Genomic DNA, 21,576 nt, shown 5'->3' with positions numbered 1-21,576 from the left:
CGAGCGTACCCAAAGTGAGCGCGACGAGAAGCGGTGAAAGACGTTTGGCGCGGTTGACAGACGAGCTGCAGACAGCAGGAGGGAGAAGAGGAGCCGAGGTCACAGCCGCGGTCCGGGTGTTTACTCTCATTTCCTCAAGGAGAAAGAACCAAGAGACGTACAGACATTTGCGCGTTTATTTAGAAAGAAAGAAAGAAAGAAAGAGAGAGGGTGCGGCTCGATTTGGTTGTTGTTGTTGTTGGGTTTTTTTTTACCCGTATCTCCAGCCTTTCTGCCGACAGACAGACGCTCGCCCCGCGCAGGCGGACGGAAACACCTCGGCAATGCCTCCCATGGAAAATGACACCGGGAAGAATGAACTCAAATCTCGGATACAGAAGCTTATTGACTGCAATCAAGTGATTGTTTTCAGTAAAAGCTACTGTCCGTATTGTGTTAAGGTAAGGGATTTGTTTTTGTGGAAATGGGGCGACCTTGCTTTTTTTTTTTTTTTTTTTTTACATGCCGGTCGGAAACTTCCATCTTATCCCGCGAAGTGGACGGGCTGCGTCTAATTGCTGGCTTGGCCTTCGCTGCCTCAACGCAAGCCAGCACATCCGGGTTGTAGGATGCTGCATGTAAACTTTATTTCTATTTAGTGCTAGTTTTTTTTTTTTTTTTTTTTTTTTTTAATTAATTAATTAATTAATTTATTTTTACTAGTTTTAAAGGACGAACGGCAAACAGTACTTCCGTCATTGTGAAGTGTGCCGCAGAAATATACCCAAGTGTTGTCAAACTGAGTCCGACCGCGGCTCGTCTTCATGTGACAACTCTTTAAAGTTAGATTGCGTAACATTTTACTCCGAGCTAACGAAACACGTATTTATCAAGACCTCCGTCAAACCGGCATACGTCCTGTTAACAATAAAGCACTTGGTTAATTTGTCGTTCTCACTTTATTGTCATTATTATTATTTTAAACGCTGTCCTCTGCCAACTTCAAAACACAAGACACGCACCTAACCGGCTCACACAGGTCGAATTAGACCACAACAGTTTTCGATTGTTAATATAAACGATGAATGGAGAGTGTTTTAATTTTGAATGCGTATTATCTGATATAAAATGACCATGTTGGGGGTCTCGTGTATTTTGAGAAATGCTTCCTGTGACTCGGGAAACTGACACATATGTTTCACACAATTGTATCTCTGCAGGTGAAAGACTTGTTCAAAGAGCTCAAAGTCGACTGCAGTGTGGTGGAGTTGGATCTCTTGGGTAAGATTGAGATGTTTTGGTCAGGTTGTGGTTGAGAGAAAATTCTGTTTGTTATGTCCCACCCGATTTGTTGCAATGTTTTGAGAGCGGTATGGTGATAGTGTCCTCCCCTCCCCCCCGGAGGCAGGCTTAGATTTGCACAAAATGATCATGGAAGTTAACATTCAGTCCAGCGTTTTATGTTTCATCAGAGCTGAATGTGGTAATTGCTGGTGTTGCGTCCATGCAGGAACATGTTGTAAAAAAAAATGTTTTGTTTTTTTTTCTTGATTATTGCCCTTGTTTGTTTGTGAGGCTCAAACCAGCAACATCTTCAGATCTAGACTGTTTGTACGCACACAAAAAAAAAAAAAAAAAACTAGTGACAGTTTGGAAATTACATCAATAACACCCAACCTCCATGTAACGTTTTTAAGCGGTGTACGTCCACGTAAACAATGTATAAAATGTGGTGCTTGTAATTTCTAAATGAAAATGAGGAGTACATCTGACTGGTGAATCGGGTGAAGCGTGCAATGCTCTCCGTCTGAACAAATTTATGTTACACTTGTTGCCGCAAAGGGGTTAGAAAAACAAGCTCATTAAACACAGAAATCAGATACCGGATAATAAATCAGAAATTTTTTTGCTTCTTTCTGGTTTCATAATTATGTCAACATTTAGTGTGTGTGTGTGTGGGGCTTATATTGATCCAGTGTTGATAGTAATGGATAATCAATCACCATCAATGTTATTTAACATAGTTTTCTGGTAAAACATTTTTTTTTTTAAAAGTTGCCGTTCACGATATAGTAGTACGGTATGCTGTGTTTGGCCAGACTGTGACTGTGGTCTTCCTTTGCAGCAGCACAAAATGTGCTGAGTCACTCACTGAAGATGGCCTTGTGCCATATCTCTTTAATCTCTAACCTCTCTGCTTTGTCTTGTTGAGTTATTTCCCTCACAGTCCCAGATGTAATGTAGAAGGGAACTTGTAGGGAAATAGAAGATAGGTCACTTACAGACTGGCAGACTCATCAAGTATCAAGTTTATGATTGTTCATAGTACACAGCATGAAACCAGGACATTGGTTTTAGAGTAATCTGTAGCACTACTAACATCAGCCGGATTGATAGGACTTTTGGGGAAAACTTTTGGAAAAGTTTACCTGCCAAATGAAACTTGAGTTTATTAAGGTCTTGTGAGGCGACTGTAAGACATCTTGCTGCGAAGCAGAAAAGTGTTTATATAGTGTGCAATTCAAGTGCTGCTATGTGTTCTGTTACTAGTAAACAGTCACTGGTGAAAGAGACTAAACAGCAGGTTTGAACTGGCTACATACACACTATTAAGAGGAACTTGACCTGGAATACCACTTCCTAAACCAGTCGTTCTATTCAATATGTATTCCGTATAATCCATTTTAACACCAAATAATTTGCATCACGTTATGGTGCATTTATTTAGTTTCCATGCAGCTAAGAGGGGGTAAGATACACCCCAGGTTGTTTTTCTGTAGCTACAATTTACAAATCAAGTGCCAAAACACCTCACATTCTGTTTGTGTTTTATTAGTCAAAACCAACACAATACGCAGAGGTGGGTGAAGCATTGCCGCGTGAAGAGTAGACGCAGTGGAGGGATGGTTCAAATTGATGGTACGCCATGTAGTGTCGCTATATTGTATTGAACTTGCACAACGTCAACCTGTCTTTCCAGAGGATGGAACAAACTACCAGGAGATGCTGCTGGAGATGACGGGGCAAAAGACGGTTCCCAATGTCTTCATCAACAAGACGCACATCGGCGGCTGCGACAAAACGATGCAGGTAAGCGACTAAAGTCCTCGGTCCGCGTGCTATCTCTGTGGATCTACTTGACGGTCGCGTACTTCGGCGCTCCCGATTCTTGCACCGTACATGATGCATATCTTCTCGGTACCGGATAAGCTCCGAAACCACTCGGTTGTTTGAAGTATGACTCATAAGTGCGTAGTGTCTTCTTGCCTTCTAATCTTAAAGCAAGAGAATATTCAATAGATCTTTATGACGGCAGGAAAGGAAAAAGGTGTTCTCAAAAAAACATGTAGGTGTGCCAGGAGACCGTGCCAGTGAGCCGCGGGTGATCTCTGATCAAATATTTGCAATGAGATGATGACTAAGAGTGATTGTTCCCTCAGAGGCGCATGGAAGTAGTGGGCTTGGTGTCAGGAACTCCCTAGTTTTTTTTTTTGTTTGTTTTTTTTTTGTTGTAAGCACAGCTGCCCTTAATTTACGTGTGCCCCTTGGTACATATTGACATTAAATCATCAGCTGATAATCAAACATCAACGGGAAGTGTGGACGTTGCGGTGAACCGTAATCTCTCTGCATTTGCATGTGTATAATGTTTGGATACTATTAATAGATCATTATTGGCTTGTACGCAACATGAAGCGGTTGAGTCGACCCTGAGTTTGGCGTTAGTGGCATGTGCCTCCCCCCCCGAAATGTGCTATTTTTGTGTGTCCAACTGAAACGTAGTGGGAAAAGTACCGCCTGATTGATGTATCTGCAGATATCTTTTGCGTACGCAGTATATATAGACACATTTTTTTTTGTAATGAGTCCTCAAGTGTGGTTATGAAACACTTTTGTGTCAAAGATATGTACTAAATGCAGGATATTTTAGTTTTATTGTCCACACTTACGTCAAACATCGGTGTTACAAAATGTTAAACTTCACTGGGAATTTAATATTTGTAAATAACCATATAAAAAATACAAATACAACAATTTACCCAAAGCATATTTTTCTGCGTTATATTGCGTAATAAAAAGGTCAGATCTGCCAACACGGATACCAATATATCTGCGATCGACTGATATCGGTTGACAAAATCGGTCAGACCATGTGCTCGGTGGGGCCGCGACTATCATTATCATTTAGTACCGAGAGTCAGAAGCCCAAAGCCAATCAAATGACAGCAGAGCGAAGAAAAGCAGCAAATTGTCACATTTGAAAAGTTATTTTTGCAGAATGACTGAAACTAATCTGTTATCGAGTAGTTATCATAGTAGAATCAGACCAGACTACATTCTTGCTGTTAACTGGCTCGCACAGCCTTTGTGTTGACTGTGTGTCGCTAAATCACTTGGTCGATATAAATATCAGATGACAGTGAAACATTTCCCCAAAGGGATATGCTCAGATGTTTTCTGTGGACAAGTCCATGTATTATTGAAAATATGAGTTTAAACATTCCGGGAAGCTGGAAGTGTTTTCTTTAAAACCCACCGAGAACGAGGCATTTATTATCAAAATAGTCGCCAGTTCATTCGGACTAAGTGCTGCAGCTATTGCTGACTGGATGTGATGCCACAGTGACTGTGTGCGTCAGGCGGCAGTGACTAGCGGACTATATGAAAGCCTGCATTGGCAGAACTGGCCAATAAGTAACTATATCAGCGTGGATATTTGGGACGTCTGACAGCTGGTTGGAGAGAGTTCAGCGCAAGATTTCATTGTTTTTCTTTCGAACTATATTTGAAATGGCTGGTGCAGATTATTGCCACGTGATCACCATACTGAGTATTTTAATGTTTGTTGCAGGCCCATAAAGACGGCAGCCTGAAGCAGCTCCTGAGCGGAGACAGTGAAGCCTATGACTACGACCTGATCGTTATTGGAGGAGGCTCTGGAGGCCTGGCCTGCTCTAAGGTGACGAGATGAACTGCAACTCTTTCATGTCATCCGTGTAGTGGCGATGGTGGCGATGGTGGCGATGGTGGCGGTATCTCTGTTGTGCAATTTGTCACGGAAGCAGTGCGAAACTAAAGCGGATGTTGTAATTCTGCAATAAGTAATTACTTCTGTTTAAGCCACAAAGTCTTTTCTCCTTGCATGCAGACTGCGATTATACAAGGCGAAAAAGTCCCAGGTCATTTAAACTATCGTGCGAGTTGATCTATTCTAACAAGCCTCTGCTCTGTTGACAACAGGAAGCTTCTCTATTAGGGAAGAAGGTCATGGTCCTGGACTACGTTGTTCCCACACCAAAAGGAACCACATGGGGTGAGATATTTCCCTTGATGAAACCTACTAAACGCACGTTGTTGCATTGTTTGGCTGCGCTAACCGACCGCGTCGGTGTGCTCCGCTGCGGCGATCAGGTCTCGGTGGAACCTGCGTCAACGTGGGCTGCATTCCCAAGAAGCTGATGCACCAGACGGCCATGCTGGGCACCGCCATGAGGGACGCGCGCAAGTTCGGCTGGGAGTTTGAAGAGACAGGTGAGAGGTCAGAGCAGCGACCCCGGAGGTCACGGAGGGGGGACGTCTCACCGGCGTGGCGTGGTAAATCAGAGACGAGCCCGTTCAGGAGTCCCCCGTTGTCTTTTCCACCGATTCCACTGACGAGCGTCTCGTCTCCCCTCAGTGAAACACAACTGGGAAACCATGAAGACGGCAGTGAACAACCACATCGGCTCACTGAACTGGGGCTACAGGGTAGCACTGAAAGACAAGAATGTCAACTACGTCAACGCCTACGCAGAATTCATTGAACCACACAAAATCAAGGTAAATGGCTCATTTAAAGGAAGCATCCGTAAACTCAGACATTTCACTGTTGATTGCTGGTTTTGTACCAGTTTTTAGAAGATTTACCAGGCAATATTTCCCATAACTATAATATGCAACTTTTTAGTCGTAACAGAACAAAGTCTTCCTTCTGCACTTTCTGCCTATGTCTATACTGTTGTAGTAATCAGTGTTTTGTTTTGTTTGTCTTGAACCTTTGGCTGCCTACATATAATCACATCTGCACAGTAAGAAAATAGTAGCTATTTAAAAAAAAAAAAAAAAAGTCCTGCATATCAAGAAGCTTGATCACTTAATGAGGCAAAAAGAGGTGCACATTGTAACATTGTGTGTTTCTGGTACGGTTTGCCTCAACAACATCTCGGCTCCTGTTCGCGTTCACTTACAGGCGACAAACAAACGAGGGAAGGAGACATTTTACACAGCGGCCAAGTTCATCTTGGCTACAGGCGAGAGGCCACGCTACCTGGGCATCCCTGGAGACAAGGAGTACTGCATCACCAGGTGAGCGCACAATGCCGAGTACCCAGCCCTATGGAGTCAAATGCTGTGTTACCGGAAGCCCCATCCAGAGCTCATTTTTAGACCGGTGGGCGGCTTCAGAATATGTCTAATAAAGTGTGTGTGTGTGTGTGTGTGTGTGTGTCGTAGATTTCTTTTTGTTTCTAATATCTTTTACAAAATAGCCTCTTCTGGGTTTGTAGCAACCAAAACAAAGACGAGCAGAAACTGCATGTTACACAGCTTCTTTTTTCTTTTTTTTTCTCAACGGACAGCAGAGAACAAAATACAAATCTGACATGTGAAGGACCTGAATTCTGAAGGTGGAGCAGAGATTTTCTTTCCTGGCATATTCGGTTTACCCTCTTAATCCTAGAATGACGCAGATGTTACTGATTGGTCAACACACACAGAGCTAACTGAGTGTTTGTAAAGAAATTGCTGAATATCAGTTGCAAGTAAAACACTTATTTTCTGAGCTGTTGGTCTGTACCAGGAAGATCAGATCACTACCTGCAACACCTCAGGCCTTTAAGAATCTGCAGGTCCAGATAATCTCCATTCTGCACAATGGGATTATATGCACAATTTGTATCAGACTACAAGTAATATGCTGAATTTCATGCATATCAGACCAAGTATTGATTACATGAACTTCACTGTTTTCTTCAACATGTGTTTGGCCGAGTGAAAGCAAACGCGCTGTAATCGCTGAGCAGATGGCCTTTCCTCGGGGCATCAATTTCCACATAAGCGAGGAGGGAAAAACTCTGCTTTAATTGAAAAAAAAAACCTCCAACAGAGGGAAGGAAAAACTGCCTTTTAACAGGAAGAAACCTCCAACAGAACCAGTCTCAGAGGTGGGGGGCCATCTGCCTCGACCGGTTGGGGTGAGAGGAGAGCAGAGAGAGAAAAGGACAGCATGGAGATAGAAGAGAAGAACTGTTGGTGGAGACGACAAGCGCAGGACAGAGACATGCAGCTCCATGGCGGGACATCTGCAAAAGAAAGAACAGAAAATACGCGAGCGAGGGAACTGAATGGAGACAACAGACGATAAGACAAAAACTATGGGAGAGAAAAGGCATGAAGTTAATGAGATGTAATGGTGAGATATGAGTTATAGAGAAGTGACGGAGTGAGAGGAAAGAAGCTCACATGAGGTCCCCCAGCAGCCTGGGCCCAAAATAGCATAACTAAGGGTTGGTTCAGGGCCACCTCAGCCAGCCCTAACTATAGGCTTTATCAAAAAGGAAAGTTTTGAGTCTAATCTTAAAGCTAGAGAGGGTTTCTGCCTCTCGAACACAAACTGGGAGCTGGTTGGTTCCACAGGAGAGGAGCCTGAAAACTGAAGGCTCTCCCTCCCATTCTACTTCTGTAAACTCTGGGAACCACAAGCAGACCAGCGTACTGAGAACTAAGAGCTCTGTCGGGATGATATGGTTCTATAAGATCTATGAGATGAGATGGAACCTGGTCATGAAGAGCTTTGTAAGTCAGCAGATGAATTTTAAATTCTATACTTGATTTAAGAGGAAGCCAGTGAAGAGAAGCTAAAACGGGAGAAATATGATCTCTCTCGCTAAATCCCGTCAGTACTCTTGTTGCAGCATTTTGGATCAACTGCAAGGTTTTTAATGAGTAATTTAGACATACTAACAACAAGGAATTACAATAATCTAGCCTAGAAGTAACAAATGCTTGAATGAGCTTTTCTGTGTCACGCTGAGGAAGGATTTTTTTTTTTTTTTTTTTTAAATTGAGAAGCAGGAAATTGTTGGTCATCCAGTCCTTTGCAGGTCAAGAAGGTCTTACTCCCAAAAATGGGCTGCAGAGGAGTTTTTGGAGTTGTTAACTACAACTCAAGGATTCAGTGTTGAGCCTTCACCCGCTAGACAAGAAACCAGAAAAACCTTTTTTTTTCTTAGTCATAGCTACTAAATTACTTAACAGTAATTATTCTAGTTGAATTATTTTTCACAACCTATTCCACCAACATGAAAATGGGAAGATAAGCAGAAATATGAAACACTGTTTACCGATTGGTATTGATTGCACGTCGCGCTGACATTAGTCGGAACATGCTGACTTTTCCGTTTGAAGTTTTCCCACATTACGAGAATCCAGTTATTTTGCCAACTGGCGACTGGGTCCAAAATATAACCACTTGGACACTTATTACTTACAGTATTATCAGCGTCTGATATTTGCCCTCTCACGTTTTGCCCTGCTCTGTACACCGACCCTTCCTCTGTGTTTGTCCACCAGCGACGACCTCTTCTCGTTGCCTTACTGCCCGGGAAAGACCCTGGTGATCGGGGCGTCCTATGTGGCCCTGGAGTGCGGCGGCTTCCTGGCCGGCCTGGGGCTCGATGTCACCGTCATGGTGCGGTCCATCCTGCTGAGGGGCTTTGACCAGGACATGGCCAACCGTGCTGGAGAACACATGGAAAGCCACGGTGTCAAGTTCCTCCGCAAACATGTCCCTGTAAAGGTGAGTGTTAAAAGAGAACGGTTTTGTGTGAAAGTGTTGTCTTTGACCTGACTAATCGGTTCAAATTTTGGGTTAGATGCTCTGGAAACGAAGCATCAGAATGCTGGCATGTGTCTCGAGTCATTTTTTTGTTTTTTCATTTGACAGTTTTTGGGCATGCTTTACACTTCAAAACAATTTTTTTTTTTTAATCTTAATTAAAGGGAGTCCCCAATTGGTTGCAAAGTCAATAGGGGGTTTGGTAGACTTTGGACTGTGTGTAATTTGCACTTGATTTATTGTTGTGCCATCTGGCATCATATGTTGTTGTTGTTGTTGTTTTTTTGTCCCACTTATTTTACCCTCTTATACGTGTCAGGTAGAGGAGCTGGAATCCGGAACTCCTGGCAGGCTGAAGGTGACGTCCAAGTCGACGGAAACCGACGAGGTCATCGAGGAGGAGTACAACACCGTACGTGGTCATTTTATCAGTTCATCTGCACCTTCTCTCTCGTATCCGTGACAGCTGTTACTGTCGTAGAATGCTATTGAAGTTATTCCTGGTGCTCTTTTTCCCCATTTGTATGGAAACCTAAAAGTGTGCCAGTTATTGAATAAATAAAATACACTTTGAAAAAAGCAATCATGTAAAAAAAAAAAAAGTTTAAAATATGGTTTATTTATAGTGTAAATAATAAGCAAATTTTTGATGTTGAGATGGTTTGATTTTTTTTTTCTTCCCACATATTATTTAAAGTAAAATCCAAAGGTGGCCACCAATTTTTGGTGTCGGTCACAAAAAAAGGGAAGAAATCTTCCATGTTTTAAATAATGTTCAGAAGTCAAACTGGTTTCATGTTGAACTGTGTAGAAGGATTGAGGATCGAGGAAATGATTACTTTCAGCCAAGTAGGAGATAAGGATAATGCAATAACATTTTCTTTTCACAGTTTTTACGTCGAACCATTGTTGTGCAAATTAAGTTCTCGCAACGTTCGGGACTTCCTTAAAACCGAACAGGTCGTTTGTTTGTTCTTCAGGTGTTGATAGCAGTGGGTCGGGACGCATGCACGGACAAAATAGGCCTGGACAAGACAGGGGTCAAAGTCAACCCCAAGTAAGTTTATTATCCCGTTTCATGTTTTGTTTTTTGTTTTGTTTTTTTTACACGATGTACATTCATCCCATTATGTGCGGTGAGCTGCGCCTTTAAGACTCCGTGTATAGTCATGGTGATTCAGCAGTTCTTGCTGTCCCATGGTTCTCTGCCGGAGGGGGGGGGAGGGGGTCGTGTGAGTGTGCTGGGGGATTTGGTAGAGAGAGAGAGAGAGAGAAGGAGTGACTTGTTGGTAAGATGAGAAAGCTGCTTATCAGGTATCAGCAGGCATAGAATGGATACATGTACAATTAAGGGCTTTTTGCTCCAGTGCCATTACGTTGCATTAATTTGCTTAGACTCTTGGTAATGTAATGACTTTGGTCGTTTCCTGTTGTTTCTCTTTTCTGTCCGTTTATAATGTCAGAGGCCGAGTTAGAAAATCGTATCCCGCGTTAAAGGGCTCTTGCCGAGTTGGCCATCTTGCAATTATTCTTCGTTTTAGCGCAGAAAATGCCGCCTTTTTTTTGTTGTTTGTTTGTTGTTGGAGGATTTCATCTCGTCAGTGTTTTGTGAATGACTAAACGGTTCAGCCTGAGGCCAGTAGGGATTAAGACAGCGTGAGTGCAGCTTAAAAGAACGCTCCGAGTCATATGCCCCAGTCTCATGACCATAGTAATATTCAGATGAAGCCAACACGGAGCCAGAGGGCCACTGAGTTCAGGGGCCATCGGCCAGTTTCTGGATCAGCGCAGAATATTAAGGTTGGCTTATATAAATGCTATTATAGCTCTGTTTCTCCAGTCTCCTCAGCAGGACCTTAGTCCCGCTTTATTTATTTCTGCTTTGTGATGGGAGTATAGAAATGTTCTGTTTCCTATTTAAATAAGTTACAATTTTGCACCTTTTTTTTTTCTTCTTCTTCTTTTTCTTACCCACAATCAGCAGCAGAGACGATAAGGCGAGAAATTGTAAATAAAAAGACAAATCTGGCAATTATTCAGATACCCCAAGTTGGAAACAATACAGCACAATAATGCAGAATAAACACTTCTACAGTCATGTCATTTTTCCTTCTTACAGTACAAATCCTGTTTGACACAAGTAAAACGGGACAGGGAACTTTTTGCTTGATGTTTGCTTTTAATGTCAATGTGGCTTTATGATAAATGATTTGCATATTTCTTCAGTGAAGTATGAAAGTTGCATTTCATTCGATTCTTACGTATTTCCCCACACCACCGCACACTAAGTCGGGGCTATAAGGAAACAGTTTAGGATACCGTGTACAATAAAGGCACATTTTTATTTTTAGTTTTAGTTTTGTTTTTAGGTTGGCCTGTAATTGATTATCTATTATCACACCCAGAAATGAATTTCAATAAAAGTTGGGGGGAGATAAATGTCATTTACAGCTTCAAATGAGGCAAAATTGAAAATAAATGTGATATTCTTTTTTTTTATTATTATTATTTATTTAATTGTTTTTAAAATGTCCTTTTCTTATGCCTGATGCTTTTAATGGTTTTATGTGAAGCACTTTAAATTGCCTTGTTGTTGAAATGTACAAATCAACTGGCCCTCGCCCGCGTTTCCTCACTGACCCTCTCGCCACCGCCCTCCAGGAATGGAAAGATTCCAGTGAACGATGAGGAGCAGACCAACGTGCCCCACATCTACGCCATCGGAGACATTCTGGAGGGCAAGTGGGAGCTGACGCCCGTAGCCATCCAGGCTGGCAAGTTGCTGGCCCGACGCCTCTACGGGGGCGCAACACTTAAGGTTGGTTGGCACCTCCAGACAACGTGCGTGGTAACCCGTTTCCCAATCGGAGCTGCGAAGCGGTGAGACGCAGGAACAAACAGTGTTTCGCTTTATTAAAAACCCCGGGGTTTTCATTGTGGACAGGAGAGCCCCGCTTAAACCGGAGAACACTCTTGACATTTTGCTACTGATGCCGGAAGTGAATTTTTTATTTATTTATTTATTTATTTTTTTCTTCTTACCGCAAACAGCGTGGACATTCAAGTTCTGATGCGTCGAGATTCTTTCGGTCGTTGCATCGTTGCTCCGTTTCGTTTGTCCACAGTAGCAGCACGTAGCGTTCACAATCTGATTAATCCAACATGACAAAACGAGGAGGGTGAATACCGTCATCGGGAGCTGCGTGTGGTCGCGCACATCATCGCGAGCATCGTCGCGAACGCGAAGTATTTGAACATTTACTCGCTTCGCCGTGCAGCGTTTTGATGTCGGGTACTGCAGCGTGACTCCCGAAACTCATACCCGCCTTAACTAATGTGACGTCTGTCCCCCCGTCCACCGTCACTGGAATAACCGACGAACGACCGCCAGCCAAGAGGATTTTTTTGTTTTGTTTTGTTTTTTTTCACCCGGCAAACATTACACACACACAAAAAAAACAAAAACAAATTGTCTTGTGTTTTGTACAGTGTGACTACATCAACGTCCCCACCACTGTTTTCACCCCGCTGGAGTACGGCTCCTGCGGCCTGTCGGAGGATCGAGCCACCGAGCTGTACGGGCAGGACAACATCGAGGTAACGCCTGAATAATTTCAAAGGTATCCGCGTCACCTGTCCCGTCTGCGGGTTTTTTTTTTCCCTTCAAGGCGCCGTTGTGGGATTTCGGCAGCGTGCCAGCGAGGAAAAGACACGGTGTCGTATTACACCGTTTTACAGTAACCCGAGCTGTGCGGGTGTACTTTTAACGATGAAACTCTACTTTCTTTCTGTTCAAGCGTTTCGGACAGTCATCGCTCTCGTGTTGTGTGTCTGCTTTACTGTCACTTGACCGTCCCGCCGTGTCTGGATTCTATTCAGGTGTTCCACAGTCTCTTCTGGCCTCTGGAGTTCACCTTGCCCGGCAGGGACAACAACAAATGCTACGGCAAACTCATCTGCAATAAACTGGACAACGTAAGACCGTCTTTTTTTTTTTTCTTTCTTTTTTTTTTTTCACACGTCGTACGAATTCGGACCGGCTCGAGCTCCTCGTTGTGTTTCTTCGATTTCAATTCAATTTGATTTACGCGGCGACAAATCGCAACGCGGCTTGTTTCATGGCGCTCATGTTAAAAGTCCTTGCGGCGGAAACGTCACAGCGTTGCACAGAGAAACCCAACAATTCAACAATTCCCACGTAATACGTGCGGCCATGTCTGACGTAAGCGTGTCCCGCTGCAGAATCGAGTCATAGGCTTCCACTACCTGGGCCCGAATGCAGGAGAGGTAACCCAGGGCTTCGGCGTAGCCATGAAATGTGGTGCCACCAAGGATCAGCTGGACAGCACCATCGGCATCCACCCGACCTGTGCAGAGGTAAGGAGACAACTGTCCTTTTATATGGCCGTCTTTCATCTTTTACTTTTTTTTTTTTATACATTTCACCCTCTTCGGTTCGAGCTGCGCGGGTACGGCCGAAAGGACAATCGCGCTTATCAGTACGGAGATTAGTAATCAATATTAACGGTTGATTAGAGGGACGAAATATTGAATTATACTTTGTCTCGAGGAAACCGTCAAACTGCTCGGCTCCGTCCCGCGGGTTTACCCGCAGGAAGAATTCAACGGTAACATTTCACTGTGAAAATGCAGCCAGTGTTTTAAGAACGGGGGTGGGAGGGGGGGAGGGGGGGGGGGGAGAGAGAGAGAAACAGCCAGGAACTTTTCATCAGACTGATCAGTAACAAAACTGTTTTATCCAGTCGGGTCGGTAAATGACAGAATGCTGCATAACCAAAGACGAAGTGCACAACAAGCATGCTGCAATCAAACGGATATCAGATGTGGTCATGCAGGACATAACCGGTCCAAGTCACCCCACCACCTCATTAGCTTTGCAAATGTCACGAGCCACCGCGCTTCCTGTTTTTCAGCCAGATTCTGGGATTGATTTCGCTGCGCCAACATGAGCATGTCTGAATTTCCTTCATCACGTTGTGGATGAGGATTTCACAAGCTGTTTAAATGTCTAACCTTTCTTTTTTTTTTTTTTTTTTTTCAGTAGCTGCTGATACACGCTTTGTGTTAATCAGCTTTGTTAGAGCGTTGCGTTACTCATCTGTGACCTTAATGTGTTACGCCGCTAATTGCCCATTTTCGCTCCTGCCGCGGTCTCCCTCACCGTTAAGTTCATTCCCCCCCCCCCACCACCAGCAGTTTCTGCATTTCTATTGCGACAACGCAATCACGGCGACGGCTGGGGGGAACTCCAAAATGTTTCACGTGCATTACGAAGGGTGTGCACCGCATGACTTCTTCTGCATGTCCCCCTCTTCCTTCCAGATCTTCACCACTCTGGATGTGAGCAAGAGCTCCGGCGGAGACATCGCCCAGGCCGGCTGCTGAGGTTAAACCCTGCTCGTTTAGCGGGCTGCTCTCGCGTAACACTCCCGCACCGACCACGGTCTCGCCTTAGTTCCGCTTCCGGCCTCCAGCTCGGCGTCACCTGCGGCCGCCCGGTTTGCGGCGGTGTTGCTGTTGCCCGGGACAAACCTGCCGCGGTGGCCAGCGTCTGAGCCGGACGAGAGCTTTCGTTTCGACTCTCTTAAGGAGCTGAGAGGTGACTGAAAGAGGGCCGAGGAGGCTCCGACTCGGGGGGGAGTTCTACACGAGGGCGGCCTGCTGAGCGGCGGGGTTACTCTGCTGATATTTCCACCGGGCTCCGCCGGCGTGTCCTTTTGTCAGAGGAGCACCAAGCACGCGCCGCTTCTTTAGTAGGTGCACGTGTGTGTTTGGGCTGTTTGTGACGTCCTGGCCCGTAACCTAAAACGCTTAGGTGGGCGAGGATCGATGTCCCTCTGCAGAAGCACCTGACGGGCGCCCGAACCCTTCGTCCAACACCCCTTCCCACCCCCAACCCCTGCCCACCCCCTACCCCTACCCCCACCCCAACTTCAATTGCTTGTCATTCAGCCAGTATAACAGAGGGTGTAAACTCTGAAATGGACTGATTTTTTTTTTTTTTTTATTTTATTTTTTTTTAAATTGGCACACGACCAGGGTTTGAATGGATGCATGGCTCTAGTGCGTGCCGGTGATCGCCACGCCTTCATCATTCCACACGGTCTTCTTCCAAGGGGGGGGGGGGGGCTATAAGAGGAATTTGAGACGTATACATGTTGTCAATACTTCACTTTGCCACGTGGAGACACACAAGAGTTTTTCTCCCTCGAAGACGACTCGTTCTCTTCCGAGGTGCCGAGAGCCCGCAAACCTCCCCACCTTTCAAACCCTTCGAAGTGCTGCATCACAACACCGAATGGAAAATTCGACCCGAATTGTACTGACTGTTGTGTTTCTTCTCAATTAATTTAATGCCTGTTGTGTTGCCTCTTGCTGTTTGCTGCCGCGTTACGTGTTTGTAAAAGAGATATTCAATCTTCTAGAGGACAGCCCTCCCAACTGCTGTCAGTGGATGACCCTGTCATCATTCCGTATACACGACTTGTTCGTTGGTGTCCAACCGCTGTAGACTACTCCTCTCAACATTTAATAAAAGGATGGATTCACCTTCAATTGTTGTCCGACTTTCACTTGTTCAGAGTAGTTTTAGGTTGACCTGAAGCCATAAATGCAGCAGACTTGGCTTTCAAAATACATAAAATGAGATTGTTGGGTTTTTTGTTTTGTTTTTTTATGCCATATCAGGTTTCTGCAGAGTAATCACTTTCCTGAGTAAAAATGACTGATTATCTTACAAATATTTTATTGTTGGTTTAGTGTTCGTATGCAGGACGGTTCCCAAATGAAGCAGTACATCAGGACAATCCTCTTAGTTTGGAACTAACTGTAAATGGCAAGTTATAATTTAGTCTTACTCATGCATATTCAATTTAATCACGGTGTTTAACTCATCTAATAAAACCCCAATTGTTTAGTTGGAATTATTGTACTTAACTGCATGGATGCAACTTTTTAGGATCTCCAACGACTAATAAAGACTCCCAACAACAGCTGCTGCCCAAAACCTAATACCCGTGTGTGATAGTGTTGTGAGTTTTGATTATTTATAAGCATCAAAGTGAAGGAGAGCCGTTCTTAACGTCAGTTGCAGTGTTCTTTCTGTGTTAATACGACCCAGCACATCAGATTTCTGCACAAGTCCTTAAAGCAGATAAAAGAGAATTCAACTAAAAAGATTAAAGCATGTGAACCTTAGCCTTTAGTATCCGGTGTGGCCCTCTTGTGCGGCAATAACTGCGGCTACACTTTTCCAGTAACTGTTTATCAGTCCTCGGCTTGGAGGAATTCCAGCTGTAAAGAACAGCGTCTGCTCTGGGAGGGCAGTATGTTTCCTCACACGAACTGCTCGCTTCAGATCCGTCCACAACGTTCTCGTCGGACCGAAGTCACGGCTTTGACTTAGCCATTCCAAAACATCAACTTTATTCTTTGGTCGAACGATTTGTATGCTTCGTATTGCTGCGTGACCAACATTTTCTCTTGAGATTACTTTTGATGGACGGATGTGCTGACGTCATCCTGTAGAATTTGCTTGTGTAGTTCAGGTTTCATTGGTCCAGCAACGATGGCAAGCTGTCCTGGTCCAGATGCTGCGAATCAGGCCCGAACCATGATACTACCACTACCGTGTTTCACAGACGGGATAAGGTTCTTCTGCTCTTCTATAAGATATACTTTTACAAATTTGTTATGAAGACGTAGAATTTGATACATGCCTCTTCTAAAAAAAATTGTAAAAAAAAATTGTAAAAAAAAAAAAAAAAAAAAAAGGTGCTCACTCACATCTGATTATCAAATCATTGACCGAAAACAATTAAATGAATCCTGGAGGTTCACATACGAAACATTCACATGCGTAATATAGGACCAATTATTTTTTTAACTCTACTTTTTGGACTTTTAAGTGATATGAAGGATATTAGATGATTTCAAGAAATGGTCACGGTATAAAAAAAAATAAAACGTAATTATTTTACAATTTATTCATTAAATAACTGACATGAACAATTTTGTAATACCATTATTATTATTTTTTTTTCATTTTGCACACTTTGGGGCTTCATAGCTCCAGTGGCCTTCATGCCACGTGTGTCACACTGCAGCAGCAGTTTAAATGACGAAGTGGGAGGATATTTTGAGGGCCGCACAGACACGGGTACAGACCGGTGGATCAAAGTAATGCCATTGAAGTGGGCAGGCTGTTCTCGTCAGCTGCATCAGAGAGCCGTGGGGAAATAATAGCATCATTTCCTCTGTGTGTCTGTGAGACTATTCAGCCTCCACAAGTGGCGGTCCTGATCAATAGCATCGAGGCTGGTGTGAAGCCTTTGTTTGGGTTCACGGGCTCACATCTAGAAACGCTGTCACCTGCATGGGCTGCCATGACAACTGGGGCTTTGATGAGTATTATTGGGTTAAAACCCGTTTCATTGAGGACAATCTATCAGCGATACGAGCTAATTGATTCACTGGTGTTTGTTATGCTGGTAGCACACAAAACAGAGGCCCGTTGAAGTGGTTTTTGAAGCTGTCCTGAAGGGCTCCGAGCTGAAGGACGCTGTACACGAGCTCCTGCTGCCTGTGTAAAGCTTGAAAAGCCTGTTTTATGAAGTTCATTTACATCCCCAAGGAATGAGGGACTAACAGTATCACTGTATCAGCTAAACAAAAAAACCTTCCTTAAGAAATTGATTGAACACTGAATTAAGTTTTAATTCTCCAAAACCTCCCAATTAAATGACTACTTGCGACTTAAATTTTTAGGCCAAACATGCAGTTGGTTCCTTTTAATAAAAGAAACGCAGATAAATTATTTTTGTAAAAAAAATAAATAACAGGTACCTGACCTCACTGTTCCTTGGTGGCCTCATTGGTGCATCAGACCATTTTCTGACCTCAACAATGAGCACATCACTGGAATGAAAATCTTAAAATGAAAACGGTTTCTTTTGTGTGTTCATTCCAAGGTGATTAGAGCGTAGTCAAAGTAGTTGTTTATTGGTCACTGTGTTTCTTTGTAGTCATTGTGTGCCTCTCTGCGGTTATGTTTTGCCTCTTTATTTGTCTTTCCCTTAAAAGCCATTAAGCAACCGTCTTTGCTGTCATTTAATGTCCTGTTGGGGTTGTTTTCATTGAGTTTGCTTTGCATCGCTCTGTGATAATATTTTGTGTTTTGATTCAATTCAATTCAATTGTACAAAGAAACCCAACAATTCAACAATTCCCACCAGTAAGCTCTTAATGTGTCTTGTTGTCATTTAACATTATTAAACAACCCTCCTTGTCATTGTTTTGCCTCTCTTTATGCTTGTTTTGTGTTTCTTTGACGTTTTATATTTATTTAGCTTGTCTGCGGTTGTTGTTTTGAGGATACTGAATGGTGGTTCTGTGTTTGATTAGAGAATACATCAAAAATAGTTGATCAAAATGAATCTAAGATCAGATTCTTACATTTCCCAGTATCTCTGCCTCGTGACCCAGATCAGTAGCTTTTATTTCCTGCCTAAAATTCTTCTGCGAAGACTGATTGTTGCCAGGCTGTCTTCAAACTGCTGCAACAACCACCTTTCGATAAGAAAGTCAAATTTGAAAAAGCTAATCACGGCAGGCAAAAAAAAAAAAAAAAAAAAAAAATCACAGTGGAGCTAAATTAAATTTCTCAATTAAATATCTTCTTAAAATGACATCAGTGAAAGCAGACCAAGAGTTTCCTTTGTTTCCTGCTGCAGACAGAAGCTTTGCAGGTGATGTCAGAAAGTGTGCTGGAAGTTGAAAGAAGGTGGAATGTGATCCCAGACAAAGTCGAAAATCACTCAGGTCTCAGTATGACTTGCTGATTTCAACACTCTCCCTATCAGCGGCCAGGATAAGCTACGGGTGAACCGTGTGCTTACGTAATCAAATCCCACATATGTTACAGCTGTCACACAATGACTGGAAAATCCCTTTGTACTGGGCTTTCTGCAAATTATTAACCTGAATGACATAATGAGTTCAAGCCAGAGTGTGGATTTCGAATATATGACTGTAGGCTGTTTAACATGGTTATTGATTAATTTGATTGTACATGCATTTACTTGAAATGGGCCGGGTGTGGCTTTCAAAGGAAATATTTCTCTCACTTCCAGAAAGTTCCGATGAAGCTGCATATTTTTTTTATTGCAGGACAAGACAATAACAAGAATAAAGAATTCCACTCAACTATACACTATTGATAAATAAATAATAATACATAATTTAAATATACTAAAATAGGTTTTCATATGAGCTAGTTAGATCTATAATCATTTTTTTTTTTAAATATATATATATATATATATATAAAATTATTTCTTAAAACCCGTGTTTTTGTATCAAACATACACAGCAGAGTACCTCCAGCCACTCAGACACACGTACTTTGTTCTGGCCCTCAAGTATTTGTACAGCCTGCTGCTGATGACTGTCTTCGGCCTTTAGAGGGCAGCCCAGTCCCACGAGTGTCTGCATCTTGATCTGGCCTCAAAGGATCCAGAAGACATTTCCTATTTGCAGCATGCAGTGGTTGAATGTAACTGCGTGCATTTACTCAACTTTACTGAAGTACAAATTTGAGGAATTTGTACTCAACTTGAGTATTTCCATGTTGTGCAACTTTATACTTTCTGTCTGTCCAGCAAAACCATTTATATCCAAATTTGGTGATTTTGTATTGGAATTTTTTTTTCCACTATTTTTAAACCCTATTTGGATTTGTTGTAAAATGCATTGTTGTCAAAGCAGAAACTATACAAACATGATCATTTTATGAAATATTATGCATTACTGTAGATTGGATTAAACCATCAGTACATAAAGTAGTTTTAAAAAGCACCACTTTGAATAACTATAGCAATAAAATGCACAAACACCATAAGCAAAACACGGCAAGGAGCATTTACTGCACAGTGGGTAGCCTACTTACTTTTCATACGTTAAGTACAATTTTCTGATAATACTCACATCCATCCATTTATCTATACCCGCTTTATCCTGAACAGGGTCACGGGGCGGGGCGGGGGGGGGGGGGTTATCCCAGCTCACTTTGGGCAAAGGCAGGGTTCACCCTGGACAGGTCGCCAGTCCATCACAGGGCCAACGCTTATAGACAGACGGAAACAAAGACCATTCACGCTCTCATTCACACCTAAGGGTAGTTTGTAGAACCACCAATTAACCTGAGGTGCATGTTTTTGGAGGGTGGGAGGAAGCCGGAGCACCCGTTGCACGCAGGCACAGGGAGGACATTCAAACTCCGCACAGAAAGGCCCAGGCTTTTCACTGTGAGGCGACATTGCTAACCACTGCACCACCGTGCCGTCATAATAGTGCATTGTTAGTATATTTTATTTAAGTAAGGGACCTGCATACTTCTTCCACCGCTGACAGAATGATACATTTTCCACCATAATTTGGGCAAATTACATCCTCAGAAGTCAGGATCATCTTGTGTGACACACACACACACATTGTGTTGCATCAAAAATGATTCAAGTACACTTTATTCATTGACTCAAAGTACATGCCAACAAAGCACCACAATGTATTTTTGCATCTCTCTTTCCTTTACATTGACAAACATTGCTGCATTCTTTTTTTTTTTTGGGGAGCTTTCTCCTCCTACTCTTCTCCTGCAGAAAATGTGTTTGTAATGAATCTCAGGGCAGGTTTTCAAGTGTGGAAAATAGAAGCGCAGTGTATCGAGTGTCTCTGCAGCTGAGAGTTGACCGTTGGACTTGACAAAAGAAATGGAATACACCTCCTCTCTATCTGCATTATGTCACAATTTCCTCATTTAACATCCAGTGGCACCAAAACTGCTGGAAAAAGGAGACGCAGACCAACAGAGGTTTGAGAAACTGTTCCAGTGTTCATCAGTGTTGTCCTTTTTTTTATATACTTTTTACTCTTATCACTATATCTATTCATGATGAACTACACATAACAAGAAGACGCCACAGATTTAAAACTTTTACCAGTTTCGATGAACTTCTGCTTGAAGTTATATAAATTGCCTGTGATGTCACTTAAGACGGCGTCTGTTGGATCTGAAGAAAATTAAAAAGTCTGTGGTCTGTGGAGTTAAAAAAAAAAAGTGAGCTTCTCAGACCTCCAGGATGTGCTGGAAATTGACTGAGTACATTTACTCAAGTACTTTACTAAAATATAATTATAAGGTACTTGTACTTTGCTAGAGTATTTCCATTTGATGCTACTATATACTTCAACACCACTACAGAAGGAAATGTTGTATTTTTTACTAAAATTTTTAGATGAAGATTTGAGATAATGAAATGTAGAACAAGCCTTTAAAACACATTGTTAAAGATTAAACCAGTTTGTAAAGGTTCCCAGCTTTTCAGGTCCTGGTCAGTCTGATCAGTTCTGAAGAATTGAAGAAGCTTTTCGGATAAGAGGTGAAAGAAACCTCTTTAAGAAATTCCAGTAAGTCCAGCTGCCTTTAGAAAACATGGTAGTTTCTGATCCGTTTGTCTTCTGACATCTTACAAAAAACAATGTTAACAACTCCACCAAATAGGGATTTTTTTTTTTCCCCTCTAAACTTCTCACATGTTTTCATTTTGATAAATTTTTCAAAAGATTGGCGAAAAAGTCCAAAAATGTAAAGCAGGTTTGTGTCAGAACTTTGTTTTTTTCTTTTTTCCTCTCACAGTAATCAT

The 21,576-nt window shown here is 42.7% G+C and overlaps 1 protein-coding gene across 2 annotated transcripts; it reads left to right on the top strand.

The window, feature by feature from the left end:
* txnrd3 (thioredoxin reductase 3) lies at window positions 1–18,164 on the top strand. 2 transcript variants are annotated; one of them, XM_069169433.1, is made up of 16 exons: window positions 1–440; window positions 1,200–1,260; window positions 2,960–3,069; window positions 4,832–4,939; window positions 5,221–5,293; window positions 5,392–5,511; window positions 5,657–5,799; window positions 6,209–6,324; window positions 8,590–8,815; window positions 9,174–9,266; window positions 9,835–9,911; window positions 11,516–11,672; window positions 12,344–12,451; window positions 12,734–12,829; window positions 13,097–13,231; window positions 14,198–18,164. In XM_069169433.1, exons 1-16 carry the CDS (start codon window positions 324–326, stop codon window positions 14,258–14,260), a joined length of 1,803 nt encoding a protein of 600 aa, XP_069025534.1. In that variant the 5' UTR covers window positions 1–323; the 3' UTR covers window positions 14,261–18,164. The 2 variants fall into 2 exon arrangements, with proteins under 2 accessions (XP_069025534.1, XP_069025614.1); XM_069169513.1 differs by having other exon boundaries at window positions 5–440; window positions 5,392–5,574.
* The last annotated feature ends 3,412 nt before the right edge of the window (window positions 18,165–21,576 follow it).

This window comes from Embiotoca jacksoni, unplaced genomic scaffold (genome assembly GCF_022577435.1).
Source record: "Embiotoca jacksoni isolate LCO1_2020_lvr unplaced genomic scaffold, fEmbJac1.0.p SCAF_1, whole genome shotgun sequence".
NCBI lineage: Eukaryota > Metazoa > Chordata > Actinopteri > Embiotocidae > Embiotoca > Embiotoca jacksoni.
The sequence above is the reverse complement of the archived record's forward strand: the minus strand, read 5'-3'. Positions and strand labels throughout refer to the sequence as shown.